The following is a 22,068-nucleotide window of genomic DNA, read 5'->3' as shown; positions in this document are numbered from 1 at the left end:
TTTTCTTGGAGTACTGGTCAATGAGTCACTTGGTTAATTAACTTTTAATTAAGGACGCAGGGGAATCACCCACATTCATCTGCTCCCTTGCTTATCTGTGCCCTGTTCCCTTGCTTCCTGGGTTAGGCTGGGTGCCTCAGTTTCCTCATCTGTAAAATGGAGCCACTGGTCGCTCAGCACTTGAGCACTGGGAGAAGCCTGCCTCCTTGGCTCCCAGCAGTGCTCCCCGCCGGGCAGTGCCCCGAGCTAGGCACTTGGCAGGCCGGGGGAACGGAGCCCGGGTCTCGCGGGGCTGGCATTCTAGGTGGGCACATGGTCGGCATGCAGAGAAGCGGGAGATTACGCGCGGGTGGCGCTGGGTGATAAGGGAGAGGGCGCCCGGCGGGCGCTGTTGTGCACAGGCCGGCGGGGAAGCCCTTTCTGATAAGGTGCCTAGAACACGCGGGTGTCTGGGGACACGATTCCGATGGAAGGGTGCCCACAGCCCCGAGGCAGGGGTCTGCTGGCTGGCGCGCCTGGCCCAGGGGCAGCGAGGCCGGAGCCGCAGGCGCGTGCTCGGGGTGCGGGCCGAGGTCCGGGAAGTGGTGAGCGGTGACCACGAGGCGGAGAGGGGAGGAGGGCGGCCGGGGAGGACGAAGGGGAGCAGCGCGGGGGCGCCGGCGCTGCGGACGCTGCGCACGCGGGGCCCGCGAGGGGACCGAAGCAGCGACTGGAGGGCGGGCGGAGGGCGTGTCCGGCGGCCGTGACCCCGCCCACCCGGCCCCGCCCCGCCCCGCCCCGCGCCAGCCGCCCGCGCCCCGAGCCCGCCGCCGGGGGGGCCATGGCGCATAAAACCGCTGGCCGCCTGCCGGGCTGCTCCTCCGCGCGCTGCCGTCCGGGGCCCGCCGAGCCGCTGCGGCCCGCGCGCCCGAGTCCCCGCCTCCGTCGCCTCCGTCGCCTCCGTCGCCGTCCCCCCGGGCGCAGAGCCCCGCGAGCGCCGGGCGCCAGGGCGCGCAGACATGGGCGGCCGCTCCCGAGCGCGCAGGGCGGCCGTGGCGCTGGGCGTCATGGGGCTGCTGTGCGCCGTGCTGGGCGCCGTCATGATCGTCGTGGTGCCCTCGCTCATCAGGCAGCAGGTCCTCAAGGTGGGTGAGGCGCCCCAGGCCCCGGGCCGGCGGGGAGCGGGCGCGGCGGGGGCTCAGCGGACGGCGCCGCGCCCGGGCCCCTCGGGGAAGCACTGTCCACCTCCCCGGTGCCCTCGTGGCCCAGGCCGAGGCGGCGGCGAGTGGGGCGGTCGGGGTCTTTGCGGGAGGCACGAGCCTGGATGACCGACCGGGGCGCCTGAGTCCAGCCTCAGGGGTCTGGGGCCCAGGACCGGTGCGGAGCGTGGCCAGGTTGCCCCACGGTGCCGCCGAAGCAGCCCAGCCGCCCCGCGCCTCCCTGCTCCGCCGCCTGGGCAGTGCCTGGCGACATGAGGGCTGCACTCCGCTGTATCTCGAGCGCCCACGCGGACAGGATGTGCTTCTGCGAGGCCCACGTGGTGGCCAGCCCACAGTGGGTGCTCAGCGGAGCATCCCGACGGCCGGGGTCTCCCCGGGAAGCCCTGCCCGGGGCAGGGCGCTGCCCCGGCCCCACGCCTCCCCGGCGCAGCGGCAGGGTAAGCCGCTTTCCTCCCCGGTGCGGGCAGAGGCAGGCACCGGCCCTGTGCGGGCGGCTTGAGCCTCTCTGATCCCCGCCTTGCACACTGCTGCCCTTTCACCCAGGGAGACGCAGGTGGTGGCCGGCTGGCCTTCAGACCAGCAGACTCTGCCCTGCTGCCTGGGTGGCCTGTTGGAATGAGCTGGAGTGCGTGAAGGGCCAGGAGATCGCAGCTGTCACGCTGGAGCTAAAAGTGTCTCAGGGCTTTGAAGCCACTGAGCCAGCACCTGCGCTGGCCGGGCGGGAAGCAGGCTCACCCGACCGTCCGTCCCAGCAGCGGCAGAGCTGGGGTGAGCCGAGGGTCTCAGGCCCGCCTCTCTAGCACCTTAGCCTGCTTCTCCGGGAAGGGGACTTGTCGCACTCCGGGACCTGCCCTGGGCGACAGTGAGCGGACCCCGAGGAGGGACACCTCTGCTTAGACTTGTCTGCCACTTCTGGGGACCCCGCTGGCTTGAAGATGGAGCCGCGCTTGCTTTTCCTCGGGGTCTCTGCGGGGCGGACTCTCTGCTCCTCTTTTCTGTTTTCCTGGCTTTTCCCACCGAGCCCCATTGCATCCTGCAAGCTGCTTGCGAGCAAGTCCCGGTCAGAGGCGGAGCGGCGCGAACCTTTCTTTCCTGGGGCGTCTTCTCTGCCTCCTGCGGCAGCTCAGGGTGTTTCTGTTTTGATTTTCAAAGTAGCGGCATGAGCCTTATCTCAGTGACAGCCTGTGGTTTCTGGTGCCAGGACCTGGCGGCCTGTGCACAGTGCGCCGCCTGCTCCCCAGGGAGCCTGTGCACAGGGCGGGGGAGGTGCGAGCACGTGAGCTGTGCAGAGAGCACCAGAGCGGCTGCAGGTGCGGGTCTCACCAGCCGCCCGGCCTTTTTCAGGGTGTTTTCTTTCTCAGGCTGTGGGTCAGGGTAAGGGTGTCCGTGGGTTTACCCGGTTGTCCCCTGGGGCTTCCAGAAAGGAGGACCGCGGCCTGAGCCGTCCTGGAACTGGAGCTCCTGGCTTAGTGCCGGGCGAGCCTCCCAGCACCCTGTGAGTGTCCCGGAGACGATTGGCTTGGGGCTGCGTGGCGTGAAGGCAGGAAGACAGGGAGGCACGCCCAGCCGGGGACAGCCGCTTCGGGAAAAGCCCGGCTGGAGAAGAGCCTGTGCTCAGAGTGTCCTGGGACCCCGGGTTGTCTTTGGCCTCCGAATTCCACGTGTGACTGAGTAGGAGGCCTGTGGGTGCTTTTGATTGTTTAGTGCTTTGTTGTGGTTGATTTAAGAAGTTCATGTAGAAAAGTACAAGATCACGCTGGGGCCGGAGTTCCTGCCCAGCCTGCTGGAGGCCCTGGCTTTGACCCCCAGCACTGCAAGGGGCCCAGAAAAAAGTAGGTGCCTCCATTCTCCTCCCCTCCCCTGGTGGCCCGCGCCCCTCGACCTTCAGGGCTCAGCCTGTGCATAAACACAGGAACATGGATTTTTTCGATTAATTGAGCTGCACCCTGGATAAACATCTGAGCATTTGCTTTGCGGTTTAGTGACATTGCTTAAGGATTTTTCCATGCTGGAACATGTATATCTGGTCACATTTTTTCTTCTCCACTGTGTGATTTCCTTTGAAGAGGTAAATACTTGTTTGCCTATTTCTCTCTGTTTTTAATTTGAATTTTCGGTACTGGGGGTTGAACTCAGGAGCACTCTACCCATGAGGTACCTCCTAGTCCCTTTTTTAAATTTCAAGACGGGGGTTTTTGCTAAGTTGCTGAGGCTGGACTCTAACTTGTGATCCTCCTGCCTCAGCCTCCGAAGTCACTGGGATCACAGGTGTGCGCCGCCACGCCGGGCACCTGTTTCTCTATTGACTGCCCCGAGCGTCCGTGAGTCCATACCTCTGGGTGCATCCAGAACCTCCACGGTGTGGATTTCCAGAAGTGGAACTTCTCGACTCCACGTGTGCTCAGTCTGAATTGCCATAGTTACTAGCAGATTGCTCTTCTGAACAGACCTCTCGCTTACCTTCCATCCCGTCCCCTCCTCTCCACCAGAGATTTTTAAATTAGCCTTTTCTTTTCTTGGGGCTCCTCCGATGTGCCTAACGGGGTTGAGTGGGTCCACGGTGTGGTCAGGCCCAGGGCCTGGCGGCCGAGGCCTCGCTGGCTGGGTCCTCAGGCCTGTCACTCCACTTCTGAGCTGGGCTCCTTTCCTCCGCTCTAAGACAAAGTCAGATCGGGCTTGTCTCCCAGTGAGATTAGAGGGAACAAAGGAGATTAGGGGGCCCGGGGAAACGTTCTGGGTGCACCCCGCTGTCCCTCCACCCGGACAGGAGGCCCTGGGATCCCTCCTTCCTAGAGATAAGCTATCTGGGCCGTGGCAAAGGTCAGGCACTTGGTCAGGAACTCGCTGGGCACGCAGCTTCTGGCGGGCGGGGCCCCCGCACCCCACTCCATCTACTCCAGGGGGAAGTAGAAAATAAACCAGGAGCTGTTTGTCCAAAGAATTTCTGGGCAAAAATTAGAAAGCAGGAAGTGGATGTGTACATTTCAGCACGGCCAAGTTGCCGAAACTCACTGCTAAGGGGAAAAAAGTCTCTGGTGCTATTTATGTCAAAACAACAAGAACAACAAAACTACTGAACGATAGTCTGTATTTTCATTCATTTTCCCTCCCTTCCTTTCCTTCCTTTCTCTTTTTGCGGCACCAGGTTTACCGCGGGTACTCTACCAGGAGCCGCGTCCCCAGCCCTTTTTTATTTTTTATTTTTATTTTGAGACAGGGTCCCACTAAATCCCTGAGGCTGGCCTCGAACTTGCGATCCTCCGGCCTCAGCCTCCTGAGTTGCTGGGATTACAGGCGTGAGCCACTGCACCCAGCAGTGTCCTGTGTTTTCAGTATTCTGATTGCAAAAGCTTGGAAGGAGGTGTGGAAGGGTACTGGCCAGCCTCTGACGGAGCTGGTTTCTCCAGCGGGGAGGACGGGATCTGGGGGTGTGGCCAGAGGAAACGATGAAAGAGCATGCTTTATCCGTGATGCTCTTTATTTTTTTAACAGTATTAATGTGTAATGTGTTTCATTAAAAAGTTACATAAATTTCTTTGAAAAATAGCCAAATATGGAGACTGTAGCAGAGAGGCCCTGGGCCTGAGGTCACGGGGAGAGCGTGGGGTTGGACAGGGGTCGACGCTAAGGCTTTGCTTGTGACCGACTTGGCATCGGTACATGGGGCTCACTGTGTGCCGGGCAGGATTCAGACTCTTCTCTCCAGGTGACCTCGCTGGTGTGCATGTGTGTGTGCGTGTGTGTGTGCGTGTGCACGTGTGCGTGCAGCACCATGAGGCAAGGGTTGAGGGGTGAGGGGGTCCTGCATCCTCTGCACGCAGTGACCCCTCTCTCTGGCCACCGTCTTTGACAATGGGCCTGGTAACCTTCTCCCCTGTCCAGGAGAGAAGCTGAGTCCCCGGAGTCCCTGCTGCTATCTTTGTCTTTTTTTGGTACCAGGGATTGAACCTGGGGGCGCGTCCCCACTGAGCTGCATCCCCAGCCCGTTTTATGTTTTATTTAGAGACAGGGTCTCCCTAAGTAGCTGAGGCTGGCTTTGAACTCATGATCCTCCTGCTTCGGCTTCCGGAACTGCTGGAATGACAGGCGTGTGCCACCCTATTGGGATCAGCCACAGGGCCCACTAATTTTCCAGCTGCCTGGGTCCTCATCTCAGTACATGGCATCTTCGGTGGTTTCCAGGTCACTTGCCTGCGTGCTTCTTCCTGATACCCCTGCATCTTAGAGGCCAGCAAATCTTACTGACTGTGCCTTCAAGACACCTGGACTCCGACCCCGTCTTATCATCTTGACCCTATGGCCTCAGTCCCGAGCGCTGCTTGGACTGGTGCAGTAGTCTCTCCGTCTCCACAGGCAGCTGGACGGATCCCAGCTGCTCAGCGCCCTTTGAGGTCCCAGTGTCACTCCAGGTGGACCTCTTTTCCTCTCCTGCCTCAGCCCCGCTGTCTCGTGGCCCTTGAGCCCCTCCGGCCTGCTGGCTTGCTGGCCTGGAAGCTCGTCCCCGCTTACCTTGGTATCAGGCCTCCCAAACACGGTCCCAGGACGTGTGCATTTATGCATCTCTCTCTCCCTGTCGTCCGCGGGACTGCCCCTCCCGAGAAGGGTCAGGGTGCCAGGTGGCCCGGGTTGTGCCCCCAGGTGTGCCTGCTGCGCTGCCCTTCCTCTTACCCTTCCCGTCCCTGCCTGGCCAGGCGGGCGGCTGCCCGCCAGTGCCTATTTTTAGGCCCCCGCATCTTTGCTCTTGTTTCCCTCTTGGCTCCTGGGGGCTCCCCATGTGCGGTGTGCCCACGGGCAGCAGCGGGCACCTATTGACCCTGGCACGTGTTCCTGCTGGTGTCCACCCTGGCCTGGCACCCCTGCCCTCAGGCCCACGGCCACGTGTACTCCCAGGTGTGCCGCCTTGGCGGCCGCATCCACCACCTAGCTTCTCGGCCGGGCCTGGCACGGTGTGCGCCCCGCACCTGGGTCTTCCCCTTCCAGAAATCGCTCCGGGCCCTTCCGCGAGTGGCCGACACTGGCCGTGTCCCCGGAGGTGACTCACCCGGCCAGCAGGAACACGAGGAGCCCGGCTACCTGGAACCGTGTATTCTGGCCTCAGCTTCCAGCAGGGAGGCGGAGCCGGCCCTGTGGAGGGCGTCTCCGAGGACCGCCCCAGGTCCCTGGGGTCTGCAGGGCACGCCCGCCCCCCTCCTCTGCAGCCCAGGAAGGACCTTGGTGTCCGGAGAGTGGACACCTGCTCTCACCCAGCAAGAGAGACCCCGGGGTCCCCTGAGCCCAGGTCCCCTGAGCCAGTCGCCCAGGGGAGTTCTCGGGGTCTCGTCTTAGGATATGAGAGTTCGGGCAGGGAGGGTCGGCCCCCGCCCTCTGCCCTGCACCCCAGGCTGTCCCGGCTGGGACGCTGTTAACGGATTTTCATTTTTGGTACTGGGGCTGAACCAGGGCGCTTCACCACTGAGCCACACCCCCGACCTTTTTATGTTTTATTTTGAGACGAAGTCTTGCCAAGTTGCTGAGGCTGGCCTGGGACTCGGGATCCTCCTGCCTGGGCCTCCCAAGTCGCTGGGATCACAGGCGTGTGTCCCGTGCCCCGCTGTCAGTGGTTTATTGAGCAGAGGACTTAATGGTCTCCGCCATTAAGGAGAATAAAAGGAGAGTCCCTTCAGTGACCCCCCCGTCTCCTAGTCCAGCAGCCTTGGCCTCACAGACCCCGCGCAGGGCGGCACAGAAGGCTCTTGTGGCCTCTGCGGCGCGTCCGGGCCTCCGCCTCCAGCTGCGGTGGCGTTTCTGCCCTCTGCACAGAGCCCCCAGGACAGGGCTCGGCGGACCCTCGCCTTGTTGCCCCAGCCGGTTTCCTCCGGCTCCTGGAGTCCTGGTGCCGGGAAGGAACAGGCGTGGCTGCCCCCGTTGCTTCCTGGCATTCTGAAAGAAGCTCCTTCCCTTCTCTGGAAGCCCGAGTGGTCTCTGGAGCCGTTAGAAGTGCGTCCCCTGGGCCCCTCCTCCCTGGCTGGCGGGCCCTGCTGGCCTCAGCGGCCGGTCCTCCTGTGACTCCGGCTCAGCTCGCTTCCCGCGCTCGCTCAGGCCGGGCCCAGCTCCTCCAGGGCTGGGCGTTAAATGCCACTGAGGCCCTGCCCACCCCCACTGGCATCCCTGGGCCTGTTGTTTCCCCCGGAGTCCAGCCTCGCCTCCAGCGCCGCCAACCCAGTCTCCCCCGAGACCCTTCCCCTTAATTGGAGGCCCCCCTGTCCTGTAGCTGCCTGGGCCAAGGCCAGGGGTCAAGGCCAGGGGTCAGTCCTCATTGGCCCTCTCTGCCTCCCACCTGAACCCATCAAGAAGTTTGATGCTTCCTCTTCAAAATCCGAGTCCAGCGCTTCCTCGCGGGGCCCGTGGCCACTCTGGTCCTAGGGCTGTCTGCCTGGGTTCCCGTGGTGGCCTCCTGTGGCCTCCCTGAGTTCCACCTTGCTAGCCAGGAGGGTCTTCTCAGTGGAGAAGCCCCAGAGCCTCTGGCCCGGCCCTCAGGGTCCAGGCAGCCGTTGCCCTTCCACCCCCCGCCCCGCCTGGCCGGCCCTGCTGCTCCCGCGGCCCTGCCGTGTGGGACCCGCCTGTGCATCGTGTGCCTTGTTTACTGTCCATGTCTCCCCATGCGACTGTGGGGCCCGCGAGGGCGAAGACCGTGGTGTCCTTCACTGCCGTGTCCCCAGCCCTCGGAACACGACCTGTCACTTCATCTCAGGTTCCCAAATATTTACCAAGTGGATGTTCAAAAGGCAGGTCGCTTCACCGGATGGCTTGTCACCACTGGCAGGTCATGGTCCTGGGCTGGGGTGTGAGGCCACCCCAGCGGCCACGTTCCTGTGTGCCCGCCAGCACCTCCCCGGGGCTGTCCCTCACCTGTCCCTGTTGCTCTGCTGCCAGTTCTTCTTGTCACAGCCAGGATGCTCTTTCAAATATGCAAACTGGGTCATGTCAAAGAGCTGACTGGGATCTCCCTGCACTTGGCTTCTACCCGTCCACCCTGGCCCGCGAGGCCCTTTCATGGGCCCCGGCCTGCCTCGCGACTCGGCATTCCCAGCCCCAGCTCACAGGCCGGCCTTTGATTCCATCAAGCTCTTTTCTGCCCCAGGGCCTTTGCGCAGGCTGTTGCTTCTTCCCAGAATGCCCTTCCCCTGGGGGCCTTTATACCGGGGTCCTCCTGCATTTCAGTTCAAATGCAACTTCTTGAAGAGGACACTTCCTAGCTACAAGCCACCTGGTGGACAGCTGTCCCCCTCTGCCACTGGCTCCAGCTGCATTGTGACGGCTGCATGACCCTGCTGAGTCCTGACCTTTGAAATTACCGCACCCACTTGCTTGAGGTTCTAGAGACAGGGTCCTCCTGGGGCTTGTTCTTGGCTGGACCCCATGGTTGAAGCCCCTTGTCCAGGGTGGAGACAGGGCTGGTGGCCCCAGGGCTGGTGCAGGGAGAGGATGCTGTGGGCCCTCAAGAGCGTGGATGTCGGGCCTGATTGCCTGGGCCCAGGCCCCGCTCTGGCTCCTGCTGTGTGGCTGCGGGCCGGGTGCAGAACCTTGCTATGCTCAGTCTCCCTGCCCCGCCAGCACCCAGAGGCCCAGGCCCTGCACAGACCCGGGGCCTGAGCTGCAACCCACTTGGCCTGGGTTCCAGAGGCTTCTCTCTGGGCCGGCGTCTCCCCTGGGAGTGGGTGTCACCTCACTGACCCGTCCCTGCCCTGCAGAGGAGGCGGTGGTGGGAGGAGGACACGGCTTACAGGCCGTCCCCCCGGCTGCCTGTGGGCGGGGGGAGAGAAACAGCACCTGTGCTGGCAGAGCCGGGAGGCAGGGAGGCTGGAGGCAGGATCCAGCTCGGCCCGGCCTCCGGGAGGGAGCGGGCACCTCCCTGCCCCGGACCACAGCCTGCTTCATGACTGGGGTGGGACTCGTGCACCCCAGCGGGGACCGCGGTCGGTCCCCTGACTGCAGAGACGCCCTGGTTGGTCAGGCTCGGTCACGTGCCGTTGGGGGGCCTGGACAGCGTCCTCCTCCAAACCTCGGGTACCCAGGTGGGGCTGAGTGGTGCCCTGGAGCAGGTGGGGGAGGCAGCAGCCTGGGTGACCGCCGCCCCGTGGGGCCCTCGCCGCGCCCAGGGGCCCGCGTGCCGGCGTCGGAGGTGGGTTTCTTTGGTGCTCCATCCGCGACCTTCGAGGGGCGGGGTGACCGGCTAGCTGGGTCCTGTCGGGAGGTTCGCACTCGGGCTGTCCGGCCTGGAACTCCTTGGGGCCACCCTTAGTTTTCCCCGGGGGAAGCGGGGCCTGCCCAAGGCCGTGGGGCTGGTCCGAGAGACTGCTGGCAGCAGACTGTCCCGGGCAGCGGGGGAAGTGGGGCGGTGCGCGGGGCCGGGGGCCTGGCAGGTGCGGCAGCAAGTCACCAAGAGCCCTCAGGCCGTGTCCCCGGGGTCCCATCTGCGGCCCCGCCTGCCCCCGCCTGGCGTCAGGACTGGGAGGAGACGTTCTTCCAGTAAGTAGGAGACGCCAGGCCGGTGGGCCAGAGGTCAGGCTTTGTCTGGCTCCCGAGGCTCCAGGGTGGGCACCGGGCCTGCGGCTCAAGGGGGACGAGGTCTGTGGGTGCAGCTGCGGGCGGTGGGCCTGGCCTCAGCAGCAGCCTCAGACTAGCGCTGCCAGCCTGGCGCGCTGGCCCACTGCCTGGCAGTACCCTGCGTGCTGGGACGGTGTGGAGGCTGCAGGTCCTGGCTGGGGTGTGGGGACCTGCCTGGCCAGCCTGCCTGGGCCTCTGGCAACATCGCATTGTGAGCCTCACGGTGGCCTGAGTGTCCTCCTGGGGCCAGGCGGAGAGCAGCCTGTGGAGCTGGAGGTGGGGTCCGGGACGTCGCCGTCAGGTCCCCAGGCCTCCAGAGCCTGGTGCACCTGAGCAGGTGGACGGAGGCAGGCGGCCAGCTGGGCTCTTGGCTGCGCTGCTCCCAGCCGGGTGCCTGTGGGCCCCGTCCCTCTCTGTGAGCCCGAGGTGGCGGAGGGAAGGTGGAGGGTGGTCGGCCTTGGAACAGCAGCTCCGTGCGCGGCCGCGGGGATCGGCCTGCGTCCTGGGAGGCGGCCTTCCTGCGCCGTGCTCCGCTGAGGGTGCTGGTCTGCCTCCTGCAGGCACCGGGCTGATCTGGTGAGTGTCCTGCCCTGGTTCCCGGGGCGGCTGGTGCCCTCAGTGCGGAGCCTTCGCGGTGGAAGACCATCTGCAGAGCGGCCTGGGGCGCTTGGCTCGCCCAGGTTTTATTTTGAAGATTTTCATTTTGAGAAAACCGCGGTGAACTGTGATCGGCCGCGTTTGGGCTCCTGCCTCTGCCTCTCTCTCTCGTGGAAACTCCTTTTTGGGGGGTACTGGGGATTGAACCCAGGGGTGCTCAACCCCTGAGCCACATCCCAGCCCTTTTTATATTTTATTTAGAGACAGGGTCTCGCTGAGTTGCTTAGGGCCTTGCTAAGAGGCTGAGGCTAACCTTGAACTAGTGATCCTCCTGCCTCAGCCTCCGGAGCCACTACGCCGGCTCTTCTGGAACCTTCTGAGAGTCACCGGCAGGTGTCTCCGCTGGAGTCCTGAGGCCTGCGTGCTTGAAGGATAGGCTGTGCTCCCTCCCGCTGGCGGTGGGCATGCGCAGGGCCAGCTTGGATTCCCGCAGCCGCTCGCCTGCTTGCACTGGACGCCCCCTCTGCACCGTCCATTTTAAACCAGACTCCATCCTGCGTCCCGTCTGTCTTCCCTTCTTTGGGTCAGGGAGGGGCCTTGCCAGTGCGCATGGCAGGCCCCATCCGGTCCCTTGCTTTGGGCTGTACTGCTGTCCAGCAGATGCTCCACGGGACCCCCTGAGAGGGGACGGGAGCAGAGCCTTCCTGGCCAAGTGGCCCGTGGTGGCCTCCGTGGCGGCTGATGACCACGACCAGGTGAACTCCCTGGCGTGGGACAAGCCTGCTCCTGCCACTTCTTGCTCCACAGTGTCCTCAAGTGCCCAGCCCCACCCTGCCCTGGCCAGGTGTCCATCCTCCCCAAGCCTTGGCCAGGCCCCGCCAGCCTGGCACCAGGATATGGAAGGTGATGTTGGGTCTTGCACCCGTGCCACCTCGGGGTTGGCAGGTCTGGGGCCCTGGGGTGCCAGGGCTGTGCTGGAGGGAGTGGGGTAGGGTGGCAGATGGGGCTTCTGTCTCCCTGCCAAACGCTGCAGAGGCCTCTGTGTCCGGCCCCCTGGCTCCATCCGCCGGGAGGCCACCCTGGCCCAGTTGGCCGAGACCCAAATGCAGCCGGGCTCCTGGGCCGCCTGAGCTGCGTGGCCTGGCCTGGGATGTCCTTCCACCGTCTGTTCCCAGGCTCCCAGGCTCCACCTGCGGCCACCCCCGGCTTCGAGCTCTGACCTCGCATCTACGATTGCTTTTTATTGTGAAATGCGATGCAATTCTCGGAAAGTGCGAAACAGCCCTGCAGCTAAATAAATAGCTGAAGTCAACACACGTGCAGTTGGCCCCGGTGGAAGGACAGAACCTCGCTGCCCCAGGAGCCCTTGCGGAGCTGGTGCCCGGCTTGGCCTGCTTTCCATAGCACCACCCTCTGGCCATCCCTCCTCCCTGGGTGTAGTTTGGTCTGAGTTTTGAGCCCAACTTGAATGGGATCACACCTCTCCTTTTGGATTTTCTCCGGCTGCTCTTTTTGGTTCACATTATCTTTGTGAGATTCAGCTACATTGTTGCGAATGGGATGCTTCATGTTCACGGCTGCATACTACTTCACCACGTCACCACGGTTTATCCAGCCTCTGCATGACCCCGTTGTGTGTCCTGAGCTGTGAACTCTTGTTCTCCTGCCTGCAACGCACGCAACCTGAGTTCCTCCTGGACGGTAGTTGGAGGGGAGCTGGCTGCAGCCTGGGAAGTGCAACCCATTTTTCAAAATGACTGCAATAGTTTTCAGTGCGACCCCTTTTGTATCTGATCTTTTATTGAGGTGAAATCAGCATCGCGTCACATCATTCCGAAGCACGGAGTCCCTGGGTGTGTGGTGCGGTCAGTCACAGGGTTTGTGAGGCCGTGTGGCCGTCACCTCTGTCCAGGTCCAGGCAGCTCCTTTACCCTCAGGTGCATCCGCGTGGGGTTGTGTCCCCGTCCCTCAGCCCACCTTCTGGTGGCTCTGCCCTGTGGACGTGCCGTGCCGCTCCTTGGAAGCAGCGCCTGGCTTCCTCCCCGCAGCGTGGCGTGTTCAGGGTTCACCCAGATGGCAGCGCTGGCCGCTCCTCTTTAGGGCCCGTGCTGTCCCCTGCCCAGGTGGCTGCCCTGCGCCTGTCCCTCCTTCTGCAGTGGGCGTCTGGTGGCGTCTCCTGGTCCTGGGTGGGCGATGCTGTCACGAGGCTGTGTGGACGTGGACTCGTGGGGCCCCTGCCTCCCCTCCTGTGCCCGTCCCCTGCGTGGCTGGTCTTTTAACACCAGTCTGTTCGCCGGACAGTGGGCCGGGCAGAGGTTCTGGGGCGAGGGGCCTGGGTCCAGATCCTGCCTGCTGCCAGCGGTGTGACGCTGGGCAGACAGCTCGCGTCTCTGGGCTCTGGCCGGTGCCTTAGTCTGCTGAGCTGCCGTATGAGAGCCACAGACGGGGTCACTCCTGCATGGTTCTGGAGGCTGGAAGCCTGAGGCTGGCGTGGGCGGCCTCTCCTGAGCCTCTCCTTGGCTCCTGACCACACCTCTGCCTGGGTCTGCACGGGGACTTCCTCTGTGTGCACCCGGGGTCTCTGTGCCCTGAGCTCCGGGCTGGCCCAGGTTCACCCCGAGGGCCTCCGCGACTCCTTCAAGGTCCCGTCTCCACGTCGACTAGCTTTCTGAGGCCCTGGGTCGGGGCTCCGCAGCCTGAGCGTGAGGACGCCCCAGTGGCGGGGACCCTCGCCTCCCTGGCTTGCTGGGGCTGGGGTCTCTCGGCGCCCCCCTGGGCTGCGGGCTTCAGGTCTGGCCCTGGCTCTGGGCGTCTCTGCCATTGTTCCTGCTGTGCCGGATCCTGCCGCTGGGTTGGTCTCCGCAGATTGCCTCCCTCCTCGGCAGGTGGCTGGGCTGCGCCACCTCCTGCCTGCGTGACAGAGCCGCGGGCGGTGGCCTTGTGCCCGGAGGATTCGCGGTGGGGGAACAGGGCAGCCGGCCCGGAGCTGCCCCAGGAGGCGGCGGCTCGCCCTGCCTGCTGCACGTCCTGGGCCTTTAGCGCGTCCACTGTCCCAGGAGCGGCCTCTCAGCCTCGCTCCGACTGCCTCCGGCTGGGAACTTGGCCCACTTCCTTGCGTAAGTTAAATGGCCACCGGGGCTCGACCCCCGGCTTCGGGCTTAATTAGAAGCGTGTGGCCTGGGTGACCAAGGTCTGCAGAGGACGGAGCTCCTCCCTTCACCGAGAGCCCAGGGCGCTTCCCTGCCTGGGCAGACCGCCTGGGCCCCCTCGAAGGGGCACCTGCCTCCCAAGCTGCCATCGCCTTGGTCTCTGGGACCGTGGGCCTGGGACACAGAACAGTGGCCCAGTGGCCCCCGGTGGAGACCCCTTCTCGTGGCTCTGGAGGCCAGGAGTCAGGAACCAGGGGTGGACAGCGTTTCCTCCTGCAGGCCCGGGCGTGGGGAACGTCCTGCCTCCGCCTGGTGGTCCCTGGGGTCCCTGACTGGGCTGCGCCACTCCAGCCTGCCTGTCCTCTGGGCTTCTCCTCTGGGCCTTCTCCTCGGGGCTTCTCCTCTGGGCTTCTCCTCTGGGCTTCTCCTCTGGGCTTCTCCTCTGGCCTTCTCCTCTGGCCTTCTCCTCTGGCCTTCTCCTCTGGCCTTCTCCTCTGGGCTTCTCCTCTGGCCTTCTCCTCTGGCCTTCTCCTCTGGGCTTCTCCTCTGGGCTTCTCCTCTGGGCCTTCTCCTCGGGGCTTCTCCTCTGGGCTTCTCCTCTGGGCTTCTCCTCTGGGCTTCTCCTCTGGGCCTTCTCCTCTGGGCTTCTCCTCTGGGCTTCTCCTCTGGCCTTCTCCTCTGGGCTTCTCCTCTGGGCTTCTCCTCTGGCCTTCTCCTCTGGGCTTCTCCTCTGGGCTTCTCCTCTGGCCTTCTCCTCTGGGCTTCTCCTCTGGGCTTCTCCTCTGGCCTTCTCCTCTGGGCTTCTCCTCTGGGCTTCTCCTCTGGCCTTCTCCTCTGGGCTTCTCCTCGGGGCTTCTCCTCTGGGCTTCTCCTCTGGCCTTCTCCTCTGGGCTTCTCCTCTGGGCTTCTCCTCTGGGCTTCTCCTCTGGCCTTCTCCTCTGGGCTTCTCCTCTGGGCTTCTCCTCTGGGCTTCTCCTCTGGGCTTCTCCTCTGGGCTTCTCCTCTGGGCTTCTCCTCTGGGCTTCTCCTCGGGCTTCTCCTCTGGGCTTCTCCTCTGGCCTTCTCCTCTGGGCTTCTCCTCTGGGCTTCTCCTCTGGCCTTCTCCTCTGGGCTTCTCCTCTGGGCTTCTCCTCTGGGCTTCTCCTCTGGGCTTCTCCTCTGGGCCTTCTCCTCTGGGCTTCTCCTCTGGGCTTCTCCTCTGGGCTTCTCCTCTGGGCTTCTCCTCTGGGCCTTCTCCTCTGGCCTTCTCCTCTGGGCCTTCTCCTCTGGGCTTCTCCTCTGGCCTTCTCCTCTGGGCTTCTCCTCTGGGCTTCTCCTCTGGCCTTCTCCTCTGGGCTTCTCCTCTGGGCTTCTCCTCTGGGCCTTCTCCTCTGGCCTTCTCCTCTGGGCCTTCTCCTCTGGGCTTCTCCTCTGGGCCTTCTCCTCTGGGCTTCTCCTCTGGGCTTCTCCTCTGGCCTTCTCCTCTGGGCTTCTCCTCTGGCCTTCTCCTCTGGGCTTCTCCTCTGGGCTTCTCCTCTGGGCTTCTCCTCTGGCCTTCTCCTCTGGGCCTTCTCCTCTGGGCTTCTCCTCTGGCCTTCTCCTCTGGGCCTTCTCCTCTGGGCTTCTCCTCTGGGCTTCTCCTCTGGGCTTCTCCTCTGGGCTTCTCCTCTGGGCCTTCTCCTCTGGGCTTCTCCTCTGGGCTTCTCCTCTGGGCTTCTCCTCTGGGCTTCTCCTCTGGCCTTCTCCTCTGGGCTTCTCCTCTGGGCTTCTCCTCTGGGCCTTCTCCTCTGGGCTTCTCCTCTGGCCTTCTCCTCTGGGCCTTCTCCTCTGGGCTTCTCCTCTGGGCTTCTCCTCTGGGCCTTCTCCTCTGGGCCTTCTCCTCTGGGCTTCTCCTCTGGCTTCTCCTCTGGGCTTCTCCTCTGGGCCTTCTCCTCTGGGCCTTCTCCTCTGGGCTTCTCCTCTGGCCTTCTCCTCTGGGCTTCTCCTCTGGGCCTTCTCCTCTGGGCCTTCTCCTCTGGGCTTCTCCTCTGGGCTTCTCCTCTGGGCTTCTCCTCTGGGCTTCTCCTCTGGCCTTCTCCTCTGGGCTTCTCCTCTGGGCCTTCTCCTCTGGGCTTCTCCTCTGGGCTTCTCCTCTGGGCTTCTCCTCTGGCCTTCTCCTCTGGGCTTCTCCTCTGGGCCTTCTCCTCTGGGCTTCTCCTCTGGGCTTCTCCTCTGGCCTTCTCCTCTGGGCTTCTCCTCTGGCCTTCTCCTCTGGGCTTCTCCTCTGGGCTTCTCCTCTGGGCTTCTCCTCTGGGCCTTCTCCTCTGGGCCTTCTCCTCTGGCCTTCTCCTCTGGCCTTCTCCTCTGGCCTTCTCCTCTGGCCTTCTCCTCTGGGCTTCTCCTCTGGGCCTTCTCCTCTGGGCTTCTCCTCTGGGCTTCTCCTCTGGGCTTCTCCTCTGGGCCTTCTCCTCTGGGCTTCTCCTCTGGCCTTCTCCTCTGGGCCTTCTCCTCTGGGCTTCTCCTCTGGCCTTCTCCTCTGGGCCTTCTCCTCTGGGCCTTCTCCTCTGGGCTTCTCCTCTGGGCTTCTCCTCTGGCCTTCTCCTCTGGGCCTTCTCCTCTGGGCTTCTCCTCTGGCCTTCTCCTCTGGGCCTTCTCCTCTGGGCTTCTCCTCTGGGCTTCTCCTCTGGGCCTTCTCCTCTGGGCTTCTCCTCTGGGCTTCTCCTCTGGGCTTCTCCTCTGGCCTTCTCCTCTGGGCCTTCTCCTCTGGGCTTCTCCTCTGGCCTTCTCCTCTGGGCCTTCTCCTCTGGCCTTCTCCTCTGGGCCTTCTCCTCTGGGCTTCTCCTCTGGGCTTCTCCTCTGGCCTTCTCCTCTGGGCCTTCTCCTCTGGGCTTCTCCTCTGGCCTTCTCCTCTGGGCTTCTCCTCTGGGCCTTCTCCTCTGGGCTTCTCCTCTGGCCTTCTACTCTGGGCCTTCTCCTCTGGCCTTCTCCTCTGGCCTTCTCCTCTGGGCCTTCTCCTCTGGGCTTCTCCTCTGGGCTTCTCCTCTGGGCTTCTCCTCTGGGCTTCTCCTCTGGGCCTTCTCCTCTGGGCTTCTCCTCTGGCCTTCTCCTCTGGGCCTTCTCCTCTGGCCTTCTCCTCTGGGCTTCTCCTCTGGGCTTCTCCTCTGGGCTTCTCCTCTGGGCTTCTCCTCTGGCCTTCTCCTCTGGGCCTTCTCCTCTGGCCTTCTCCTCTGGGCCTTCTCCTCTGGGCTTCTCCTCTGGGCTTCTCCTCTGGGCCTTCTCCTCTGGGCTTCTCCTCTGGGCTTCTCCTCTGGGCTTCTCCTCTGGGCTTCTCCTCTGGCCTTCTCCTCTGGGCCTTCTCCTCTGGCCTTCTCCTCTGGGCCTTCTCCTCTGGGCTTCTCCTCTGGGCTTCTCCTCTGGCCTTCTCCTCTGGGCCTTCTCCTCTGGCCTTCTCCTCTGGGCCTTCTCCTCTGGCCTTCTCCTCTGGGCCTTCTCCTCTGGCCTTCTCCTCTGGGCTTCTCCTCTGGGCTTCTCCTCTGGGCCTTCTCCTCTGGGCTTCTCCTCTGGCCTTCTCCTCTGGGCCTTCTCCTCTGGGCTTCTCCTCTGGGCTTCTCCTCTGGGCTTCTCCTCTGGGCTTCTCCTCTGGGCCTTCTCCTCGGGGCCTTCTCCTCTGGGCTTCTCCTCTGGCCTTCTCCTCTGGGCCTTCTCCTCTGGGCTTCTCCTCTGGGCTTCTCCTTGGGCCTTCTCCTCGGGGCTTCTCCTCTGGGCTTCTCCTCTGGGCTTCTCCTCGGGGCTTCTCCTCTGGGCTTCTCCTCTGGGCTTCTCCTCTGGGCTTCTCCTCTGGCCTTCTCCTCTGGGCTTCTCCTCTGGCCTTCTCCTCTGGGCTTCTCCTCTGGGCTTCTCCTCTGGCCTTCTCCTCTGGGCTTCTCCTCGGGGCTTCTCCTCTGGGCCTTCTCCTCTGGGCTTCTCCTCTGGGCTTCTCCTCTGGGCCTTCTCCTCTGGGCTTCTCCTCTGGGCTTCTCCTCGGGGCTTCTCCTCTGGGCTTCTCCTCTGGGCTTCTCCTCTGGGCTTCTCCTCGGGGCTTCTCCTCTGGCCTTCTCCTCTGGGCTTCTCCTCGGGGCTTCTCCTCTGGGCTTCTCCTCGGGGCTTCTCCTCTGGGCTTCTCCTCTGGCCTTCTCCTCTGGCCTTCTCCTCTGGGCCTTCTCCTCTGGGCTTCTCCTCGGGGCTTCTCCTCTGGGCCTTCTCCTCTGGGCTTCTCCTCTGGGCTTCTCCTCTGGGCTTCTCCTCTGGGCTTCTCCTCGGGGCTTCTCCTCTGGCCTTCTCCTCTGGGCTTCTCCTCTGGGCTTCTCCTCTGGGCCTTCTCCTCTGGGCTTCTCCTCTGGGCCTTCTCCTCTGGGCTTCTCCTCTGGGCCTTCTCCTCTGGGCTTCTCCTCTGGGCTTCTCCTCTGGCCTTCTCCTCTGGGCTTCTCCTCTGGGCTTCTCCTCTGGCCTTCTCCTCTGGGCCTTCTCCTCTGGGCTTCTCCTCTGGGCTTCTCCTCTGGCCTTCTCCTCTGGGCCTTCTCCTCTGGGCTTCTCCTCTGGGCCTTCTCCTCTGGGCTTCTCCTCTGGCCTTCTCCTCTGGGCTTCTCCTCTGGGCCTTCTCCTCTGGGCTTCTCCTCTGGGCTTCTCCTCTGGCCTTCTCCTCTGGGCCTTCTCCTCTGGGCTTCTCCTCTGGGCCTTCTCCTCTGGGCTTCTCCTCTGGGCTTCTCCTCTGGCCTTCTCCTCTGGGCTTCTCCTCTGGGCTTCTCCTCTGGCCTTCTCCTCTGGCCTTCTCCTCTGGGCTTCTCCTCTGGGCTTCTCCTCTGGGCCTTCTCCTCTGGGCTTCTCCTCTGGGCCTTCTCCTCTGGGCTTCTCCTCTGGGCTTCTCCTCTGGGCTTCTCCTCTGGGCCTTCTCCTCTGGGCTTCTCCTCTGGGCTTCTCCTCTGGGCTTCTCCTCTGGGCTTCTCCTCTGGGCTTCTCCTCTGGCCTTCTCCTCTGGGCTTCTCTTCTGGGCTTCTCCTCTGGCCTTCTCCTCTGGGCTTCTCCTCTGGGCCTTCTCCTCTGGCCTTCTCCTCTGGGCTTCTCCTCTGGGCCTTCTCCTCTGGGCTTCTCTTCTGGGCTTCTCCTCTGGCCTTCTCCTCTGGGCTTCTCTTCTGGGCTTCTCCTCTGGCCTTCTCCTCTGGGCTTCTCCTCTGGGCCTTCTCCTCTGGGCTTCTCCTCTGGGCTTCTCCTCTGGGCTTCTCCTCTGGCCTTCTCCTCTGGCCTTCTCCTCTGGGCTTCTCCTCTGGGCTTCTCCTCTGGCCTTCTCCTCTGGGCCTTCTCCTCTGGGCTTCTCCTCTGGGCTTCTCCTCTGGGCTTCTCCTCTGGGCTTCTCCTCTGGCCTTCTCCTCTGGGCTTCTCCTCTGGGCTTCTCCTCTGGGCCTTCTCCTCTGGGCTTCTCCTCTGGGCCTTCTCCTCTGGGCTTCTCCTCTGGGCCTTCTCCTCTGGGCTTCTCCTCTGGGCTTCTCCTCTGGCCTTCTCCTCTGGGCTTCTCCTCTGGGCTTCTCCTCTGGGCCTTCTCCTCTGGGCTTCTCCTCTGGGCTTCTCCTCTGGGCTTCTCCTCTGGGCTTCTCCTCTGGCCTTCTCCTCTGGGCTTCTCCTCTGGGCCTTCTCCTCTGGGCTTCTCCTCTGGCCTTCTCCTCTGGGCTTCTCCTCTGGGCCTTCTCCTCTGGCCTTCTCCTCTGGCCTTCTCCTCTGGCCTTCTCCTCTGGGCTTCTCCTCTGGGCTTCTCCTCTGGCCTTCTCCTCTGGGCTTCTCCTCTGGGCCTTCTCCTCTGGCCTTCTCCTCTGGCCTTCTCCTCTGGGCTTCTCCTCTGGGCCTTCTCCTCTGGGCTTCTCCTCTGGCCTTCTCCTCTGGGCTTCTCCTCTGGCCTTCTCCTCTGGGCTTCTCCTCTGGGCTTCTCCTCTGGCCTTCTCCTCTGGGCTTCTCCTCTGGGCCTTCTCCTCTGGCCTTCTCCTCTGGGCTTCTCCTCTGGGCCTTCTCCTCTGGCCTTCTCCTCTGGCCTTCTCCTCTGGCCTTCTCCTCTGGGCTTCTCTTCTGGGCTTCTCCTCTGGCCTTCTCCTCTGGGCTTCTCCTCTGGGCCTTCTCCTCTGGGCTTCTCCTCTGGGCTTCTCCTCTGGGCTTCTCCTCTGGCCTTCTCCTCTGGGCTTCTCCTCTGGGCCTTCTCCTCTGGGCTTCTCCTCTGGCCTTCTCCTCTGGGCTTCTCCTCTGGGCCTTCTCCTCTGGCCTTCTCCTCTGGCCTTCTCCTCTGGCCTTCTCCTCTGGGCTTCTCCTCTGGGCTTCCCCTCTGGCCTTCTCCTCTGGGCTTCTCCTCTGGGCTTCTCCTCTGGGCCTTCTCCTCTGGGCTTCTCCTCTGGCCTTCTCCTCTGGCCTTCTCCTCTGGGCCTTCTCCTCTGGGCTTCTCCTCTGGCCTTCTCCTCTGGGCCTTCTCCTCTGGGCTTCTCCTCTGGCCTTCTCCTCTGGGCCTTCTCCTCTGGGCTTCTCCTCTGGGCCTTCTCCTCTGGGCTTCTCCTCTGGCCTTCTCCTCTGGGCTTCTCCTCTGGGCTTCTCCTCTGGGCTTCTCCTCTGGCCTTCTCCTCTGGGCTTCTCCTCTGGGCTTCTCCTCTGGGCCTTCTCCTCGGGGCTCTCTCCGCTCCTCCAAGGACCTGAGACTTGGGATTCGAGGCTCCTCTGAATCGGGGTGGATCTGTGAGATCGGCCGCTCGGGCTGCCCCGCGCCCTGCCTGCAGAATGTCCTGGATCCCCTGGAAGGTGGGCCTCCTCCTGGAGGGCATGTCCCCCTCTTGCGCCCAGCCGGGCCATGTGGAGCCGCGAGGGTGCGTCGCTTGGCTCAGGAGCCCTGGGCAGCGTGCCCGGCTCTTGCCCAGGCAGAGCAGCTGGCACAAAGCGGGCCGAGGAACGTCAGTCGGGGGTCCGTTCAAGGGCCGGGGACGCCAGCCCCGGGAGGGCCACCGTGGGCTGCTCCCAGTGACCCACACTGGCGCGACCTCAGCCAGCAGCTGCTTGTCCTTCCTGCAGGAATCACGTCCCTGTCCCCAGAGGGGGTCCGGCTCCCACAGGCACTGCTTCCTGTGCCCCGGGCCTGGGTCGGCACCCGATGGGCTGGGGTCCTGGTTGGCACCGGCTCGCCCTCCTGGAACTGGGCCTCCTGCTCCTCGCTGCGGGCTTTGCAGGTGGGACCCTGCAAAGGGCAGGGCTGCGTGGGGAGGGACCTGTGGCAGGAGGCCTCCGGGCAGGCTGGGCCTTCCAGAAGATTCTGCTGAGCGGAAACGTCGCCCCAGCCTGCCTGCCCCTGCGCCGGGGCCCAGGGCTGCCGTGACCGTCCCTGCCGCTGCCGTGGGGGCTCCAAGCATCAGGCACTGCTGCAGTTCCCGGCCGAAGCCTGGAGTCCAGGCGTGGGCAGGGGCAGCCTCCCAGGGAGGACCCTTCCTGTGGCCTCCAGGGCGGGTCTCCTTTGTCCTCGGGTCTCGGCCTCCCCCAGGCCGTTCCTGTGTCCTCTCTTGTGTGGGCAGGTGACTAGGTTCAGGGCCCCTCCTGACCCAGGTGAGCTCAGGCCCTCCACCTATGATGACAGCCCCAAAGACGCTCTTTCCCAGGAGGGCTGCGGTCACAGCGCCGAGTGACGTCTCTTTTGGGGTGCCATCCATTCACCCCCCAAAGGAGGGATTCTGTCACCAATAGCCAGCACTGACTGAGTGCTTGCTGTGTCCTGGGCGCCATGCTGTGTGACCTCCCTGAGTTCTTCAGGTCCAGATCCACCACTGAGGTGCAGTTACCCTTTTTCCAGGTGGAGGCACAGGCTCAGAGAGGTTGAGGTGCCTGCCCGAGGCCACACAGCTGGCAGTGGAAGCCGAGTCTCATGCAGGACTTGGGTGCCCCTCTTGCCAGGGCTGCACGCTGGCTGTGCACAGCCCGGGCCTGCCTGGAGGAGTTGTGTTTGTTGGGCTGACGCTGCTCTTTTAAAAAATTAAGTGGGTTTCCAGCGCTTAAGGACGAGCGGATTTCGATATCCAGACCTAGATTCCCAGACCATTGGGACAATGGGAAGCCCGGATGGCAGCCGCTGGCCTGCTGGAGGCTGGGCTGGTCCTCGCCTGGACAGTGCTCTGTAGCTGGGTGGCGCGGGCAGGGGCTTGCCTGAGCCTCGGTTTCCTCGTCTGTGAGCTGGGCTGGCGGTGGCCCTTGTGGCCGAGCGGACGCTCTGAGGGAGGGGCTGGTGGAGGGGAGGCCCTGTCCTGTCACCCGCCCCGGCTCTGTCCTCTCGGCTCCTGCTCCACCTGCGGGTGAGGTGACGGAGGCCCTGTGGTGGGGACGGCCTGCGTGGCAGTGGCCTCCACGCTGCCCTGGCCCTCCCCCCTGCAGGCTCCCGTGCTGAGCTCTGAGCAGCGCCTGGTCCTGGGGCCCTGGAGACGGGCCGAGGGGGTGGTGTGGTCAGTGCTGGGTCCTCGACCTGGGGACGGCGGCAGAGGCGGAACAGGCCAGAGCTGCGCTGTGGCAGGGGTGGGGCGGCGGCTATCCTCGGCCCT

At 63.9% G+C, this 22,068-nt stretch overlaps 1 protein-coding gene across 1 annotated transcript in view; it reads left to right on the top strand.

Annotated features, from left to right (window-relative positions):
* Positions 1-800: 800 nt before the first annotated feature.
* LOC306667721 (scavenger receptor class B member 1-like) overlaps positions 801-22,068 on the top strand; it is a gene marked incomplete at its 3' end in the record, with an annotated part of 49,594 nt that continues 28,326 nt past the window's right edge. Inside the window, 1 exon segment of the mRNA XM_079150423.1 lies at positions 801-1,124. Coding sequence (XP_079006549.1) covers positions 999-1,124 — 126 coding nt within the window. The 5' untranslated portion in view covers positions 801-998.

Source organism: Sciurus vulgaris (genome assembly GCF_902686455.1).
Source record: "Sciurus vulgaris genome assembly, chromosome: 8".
NCBI classification, from domain to species: Eukaryota; Metazoa; Chordata; class Mammalia; order Rodentia; family Sciuridae; genus Sciurus; species Sciurus vulgaris.
This window is presented reverse-complemented; position numbering and strand designations above follow the sequence as displayed.